The sequence below is a fragment of the Mandrillus leucophaeus genome, unplaced genomic scaffold (assembly GCF_000951045.1).
Source record: "Mandrillus leucophaeus isolate KB7577 unplaced genomic scaffold, Mleu.le_1.0 Scaffold111, whole genome shotgun sequence".
NCBI classification, from domain to species: Eukaryota; Metazoa; Chordata; class Mammalia; order Primates; family Cercopithecidae; genus Mandrillus; species Mandrillus leucophaeus.
This window is the reverse complement of record NW_012099321.1, coordinates 3,340,131-3,345,493: the sequence shown is the minus strand read 5'-3', so window position 1 is coordinate 3,345,493 and position 5,363 is coordinate 3,340,131. Positions and strand designations below refer to the sequence as shown.

At 45.2% G+C, this 5,363-nt stretch overlaps 2 protein-coding genes across 2 annotated transcripts in view; one reads left to right on the top strand and one right to left on the bottom strand.

Annotated features, from left to right (window-relative positions):
- The window catches only part of BAG4 (BCL2-associated athanogene 4), a 40,686-nt gene extending 40,237 nt beyond the window's left edge, over window positions 1–449 (bottom strand). The window contains exon 1 of the mRNA XM_011993560.1: window positions 282–449. Within this exon, the coding sequence (XP_011848950.1) occupies window positions 282–449 (168 nt within the window). The remainder of the gene's footprint in view (window positions 1–281) is intronic.
- The window catches only part of LSM1 (LSM1, U6 small nuclear RNA associated), a 14,997-nt gene continuing 9,640 nt past the window's right edge, over window positions 7–5,363 (top strand). The window contains exons 1-2 of the mRNA XM_011993183.1: window positions 7–517; window positions 4,448–4,516. Coding sequence (XP_011848573.1) covers window positions 472–517; window positions 4,448–4,516 — 115 coding nt within the window. The 5' untranslated portion in view covers window positions 7–471. The remainder of the gene's footprint in view (window positions 518–4,447; window positions 4,517–5,363) is intronic.

The following is a 5,363-nucleotide window of genomic DNA, read 5'->3' as shown; positions in this document are numbered from 1 at the left end:
AATGGAGAGCAGCGAAGGGGGTCGGACGACGCCAGCCAATCCCAGGCCCGGTCCCGCCCCTTCTGCTGCCGAGCCCCGAGAGCTGAGGGACGGAGGTCCGTGACTCTGGGGTCTCGGGAACCCGGGGACGAGGGAAGACACCGTGTTCCTTAAGAGGGAGTATACGTTTCTTCGCCATCTATCCAATGGAGATGCCTCTTCCCTACTTAACAGGAACAGGGAAAGGGTGTCCCCCAGCCGTACGGTTGCCCCTCCTCTTCCTGGGGGCCCGCACGTGTTACAGGAAGTGGGTGGGGGTAATATGGAGGGGCTTCCGGCAGGCCCCGGCGGCTGAAAGCCGGGGCAGAAGTGCTGGTCTCGGTCGGGATTCCGGGCTCGGTCCCGCCGAGGCGGCGACTGCGGTAGGAGGGAGGAGGTTTTGGACGCGCTGGCCCCCCGCCGCTGTGCATTGCAGCGTTATTTCAGTTCAAAATGAACTATATGCCCGGCACCGCCAGCCTCATCGAGGACATTGACAGTGAGTAGTTCATCTCCTCCCGGTGGAGCCTGGGGTGAGACCCTCCCGGGCGGGCGCCTCTTCCGAAGAAGCTTGTAGAATGAGTCCCGGGCGGGGCCGGTGTGTTCTGAGCTCAATCCGGGCGTTCCGCGTCGATGTCCTCCACAGCTGCGGTACACACCGCTTGCCCACCCAGTAGCCTGCTACTTGTTCTGCCTCTCGCAGCCTCCGCCAGCCCTCTGGCTGGTGAGCCTCAAGCGATGGAACTCATTCGTACTTTCGTGGGTCGCGGCAGCAGAGGCCCGAACACGAAAGAGGCCTGGGGTGGGGGGGGCTTCTCCCCCGTCCCCTCCTGCCTGCAGTATTTCGAAGTATCAGCGTGTTACCGGTGGATGGATCGGAATACCTAGAGAAAGGATTCATTAAAAAGCAAAAATATTAAGACAGCAGCAGTTGGACTGAATTGGCAGTAAACGTAGGCGCTCTACGGTGTGGCCATTTGCTAGCTTATTTTACTGTGAGGGTCATTAGCACCTTCAGGTTATTGTAGTAGAGACCACTGTTAGGCATGGTATTGACTTTTCTGGAAAATCACTTGCAACCTTTTTTTTTTTTTAAGACAATTCATTTTTGCTTTTACTAAGAAGACCTCCTTTATTCCTAGTTTTTGTCCGGAAGAGGAGCTCAGTCCTATACAAAAGCGGAAAGAACCGCCTGCAGTTGTCCGGGCTTTCATTTTTTCTAAATTCTATCTGTGCATTATTCCTCAAGCAACATTTTGTATTGTTTTAATCACGTGATCTTTCTCATTAACTTACTGTTTCAAGATGATTTACACATGGTTTTAAACAAGTTGCAATCGTCTCAGTTACTCTGTGAATATACGATTTAGAATATATGGTTAAAATTTCGTTTTATGGGCCTGGCGGGGTGGCTCACGCCTGTAATACCAGCACTTTGAAAGGCCGAGGCGGGCAGATCGCCAAAAAAAAAAAAAATCTGTCAACCATAAAATGAAATTTTTTTTTTTTTTTTTTTGAGACAGAGTCTTGCAGTGGCGCGATCTCGGCTCACTGGAACCTCCACCTCCCGGGTTCAAACGATTCTTGTGCCTCAGCCTCCCCAGTAACGGATTACAGGCGCCTGCCACCACGCCCAGCTAATTTTTGCATTTTTTAGTACAAACGAGGTTCGCCATGCTAGCCAGGCAGGTCTCCCAACTCATGACCTCAGGTGAGCCACCCACCTTGGCCTCCCAGAATGCTGGGATTACAGGCGTGAGCCACCGCCCCCGGCCAACAGATAGTTTTTTTAACCCAGATTACTTATTTTGCTATGTAAGGGAAATGTAGTGTAATTGGACTAAATACATATTAACATCTATATGAACCTGTTATGTGTAACAGGATGTTTTAATTGCTTGAGGATGCCCTTTTGCCCTCATCTCTCATATATCCTCTAACACATCCTGCCATTTTACTAAAAATCAGTTTTGCTGTTTGGCCCTCTAACCCCTACCACTTTGTAGATTCCAGACCCCCCACTTTATGAAAACTTGGAAACCATTTGATATGCACCCTTTGCTCCCCCACCCAAACACACAGTTTCCTGCCTGTCTTTCTGTATTTCCACCCATCCTCTAATTTCAGTAGGAAGGATTCCTCCCTTTTTGTTGTCTGTTATTACTGTCTCCTCTCACTGCTTCTGGAACCTTTTTTCATTGTTACCCTTTTTCTTTCATATCCTCTGTCTCCCCAACCCCTGCGTTCTTCCCCTCATATGTGTTATTGTCTATCCATCTCAAATATTTTCTCCGTTCTCTTCATCATATTCCCATCCGTTTTTTCATATCTTTATCCCCAAATCTCGAGTCATTTTCATTTTGTCTGTTTCCTTATCACCTTCAACAGACCACTTACATTACTCCTGCAATCTAATTTTTATCCTGAACACACTAGTCAAGCTGCATTCTTCAAAGTTATTCGTCTAAGGCGTTCTTCTGTGTTCTCTCCCCTCTGCAGCACTGTGATACTGTCCCCACCAGATTCTGGAATTCTCTTCTCTTGATTTCTCTAACAACTGGTACTTGGTGATTTTCTTACTTCTCTGGCTCTTACTGTTCTCCAATATAGATGGTCACTTGGATGCCATGTGGCCTACTTCTTTAAATCTTTAGGAGATCTCCTGTACTTTAGTAATTGTATATCACCTCTTTGCAGATTTATCTAAAATTGCTTTCTCTAATCTTGACGTCTTTGGCTTTCCAGTCTTACTGTTTCCAGCTATCTGCGTATGTTTCTGTTTAAGTGTCCTGATAGCACTTTAGAATCACAAAGAGCTAATAACCTTCACCCTGAGCTTGCTGCTTTTATTCCCAACTCTTGGTAAATAGTTTTGTGATGTCTCATAAAACTCCTACATCTTTACCTCACATCTTTAGCACCCCACCCTCTCACACATACCCACTTACACAAACTCAGTTAACAGACTCCATCACTTTATGTTTTCTTGTTCCCTGTGAAGTCAAATCTAAATGCAGCCTGTCCCCAGTACTTTTCTGACTTTATCTACTGTTCTTTCCCTTCACAGCCTCAGCTTTTAGCTAAACATGGATGTATGGCCCTTTTATTCCTCCTCTTTAATTTACAGATTTCCTTCTCCCCCCAGCTTCCTATCACTCTTCCCGTGCCCTAAAATTATCTGCATTTCAAGGTCCAACTCTGATACCTCCTTCAGAAATATAGCTTCTATCTCTGTAGTCTCATATAATTAAGATTTGCTTTCTGTGGTACTTATTTATAGTCCAAGGAAGAGTATAAATTCCTTCAGGGCAGAGTCACTGTGTTTTCCTCTGTTCTGCATCTAGAAGGTACTTTAAGCATGGAATGAAAGAAATTTTGCTGGGTGTGTTAGTAACTGGCTTATTCTCATTCTTCAGTGTCAGCTCAAAGTCACCTCTTCGGAGAGGCTTTCCTTTGCCACCCTTCCTTCTGTAACCACTTCTCTCCTTTCATCATACTGCCTTGCTAGTTTATTATTCCATTGTCCTAATCACAATAGGTTATTTTCTTGTTTATTTGTCCTCCTCCACCATGAATATAAATTCATAACATTGGTGACTTTCTAAGTCTCATTCTCTACTGTATGTTTAGACCCCAGCACAGCACATGCCCTCTCAGTAAACATTGAATTTCTGCTCTAGCTTATTATTAGAGTCTTCATTTTAAATACCTGAAGCATTGTGTTTTTATTTAAAGCCTTCCCTGGTTACAAACAAAATGTGAGATAGAAGCTCGTCTTTTGAGGACAAAATAATTCTATAAATAAGATCATAAGAATCATCTAGACTGTATTTGTCAATTTACAGATATAAAAACTGACATGACATTGAAATGGTTTAAGTGTCAAACATAAGGGTCTTTGGCTAGGCGCCGTGGCTCACACCTGTAATCCCAGCACTTTGAGAAGCCGAGGTGGCCGGATCATCTGAAGTAGTCAGGAGTTCGAGACCAATCTGGCCAACATGGTGATACCCCATCTCTACTAAAAATACAACAATTAGACAGGCATGATGGCGAACTCCTGTAGTCCCAGCTACGAAGGAGGCTGAGGCAGGAGGATCGCTTGAACCTGGGAGGCAGAGGTTGTAGTAAGCCGAGATTGTGCCACTGTACTCCAGCCTGTGTGACAGAGTGAGCTAAGTCAGGCTTCCTGATGCCATGCCCTGTCCTTTTCCCACTCTGCCACACTGCTCTGATTCTTCTCACCACTGATGTTATATAAATCTGGATTGCTGTGCTGCTTTCTTCAGTTTTCCAGTGAACTTGAACTTCACCTTAAATGCATTGGCAGAGGAAGTGGTACAGCTTAAACTGTTATTTATTTTTATTATCCTAAATACTCACTGAACTTGTCAGTTTTCATTTAAAAGACTTTTTCCCCTCTCCCCAGAAAAGCACTTGGTTCTGCTTCGAGATGGAAGGACACTTATAGGCTTTTTAAGAAGCATTGATCAATTTGGTATGTATTAATTTATGGACATCTCTCATACTGATAATAACAGCTTCCCACTGCATTTTTTGTTATTTAATATTGAAATTTATCTGCAACTTTTTCACATGTGTGACTTAGTAGGACTGATGTTAGTGAGTGTATCATTGTTTTCTATACATTCAGATTAGGTTGTTCAAAGCTTATATATATTTCCAAGTTCATGTTTCTAAAACTGGCTTTCACTAGAATCCCCAGTAGGGGGAGCCAAATGATAAAAATAAACTCAGTCCACCGAAGAGGCTGCTTATCTTGTTTTGTTTTGTTTTGTTTTGTTTTTTTGAGCTCTCACTCTGTCACCCAGGCTGGAGTGCAGTGGCACAATCTTGGCTCACTGCAACCCCCGCCTCCTGGATTCAAGCGATTCTTGTGTCTCAGCCTCCCAAGTAGCTGGAATTATAGGCTCCAGCCACCACACCCAGCTAATTTTTCTATTTTTAGTAGAGATGGAGTTTCGCCCTGTTGGCCAGGCTGGTTTTGAACTCCTGACCTCAGGTGATCCACCCACCCAGCTGAGCTGGACAGTTGTTCTGCTCCTCATGGCTCTAGGACAGTCGCTTGGTGTCTAGAAGGTGAGTCGGCTAGTTTGAAGGAGCTTCACTCACATGTCTGGTGCACTGGTGGGGACAGCTGGAAGGCTGGTCTTAGCTCCCATAGTGCTGGGATGACAGGCGTGAGCCACTGTGCCTGGCCCAAGGCTGCTTATTTCTACATTGGCAGGGTACAGTGAATTCAGAGCAATTCCAGAAGTGAAGGTAATCCCTCCCTAGCCAATGAAAATTGGGTAGAAGGCATTTCCTGTATTTTAAGGACCCCA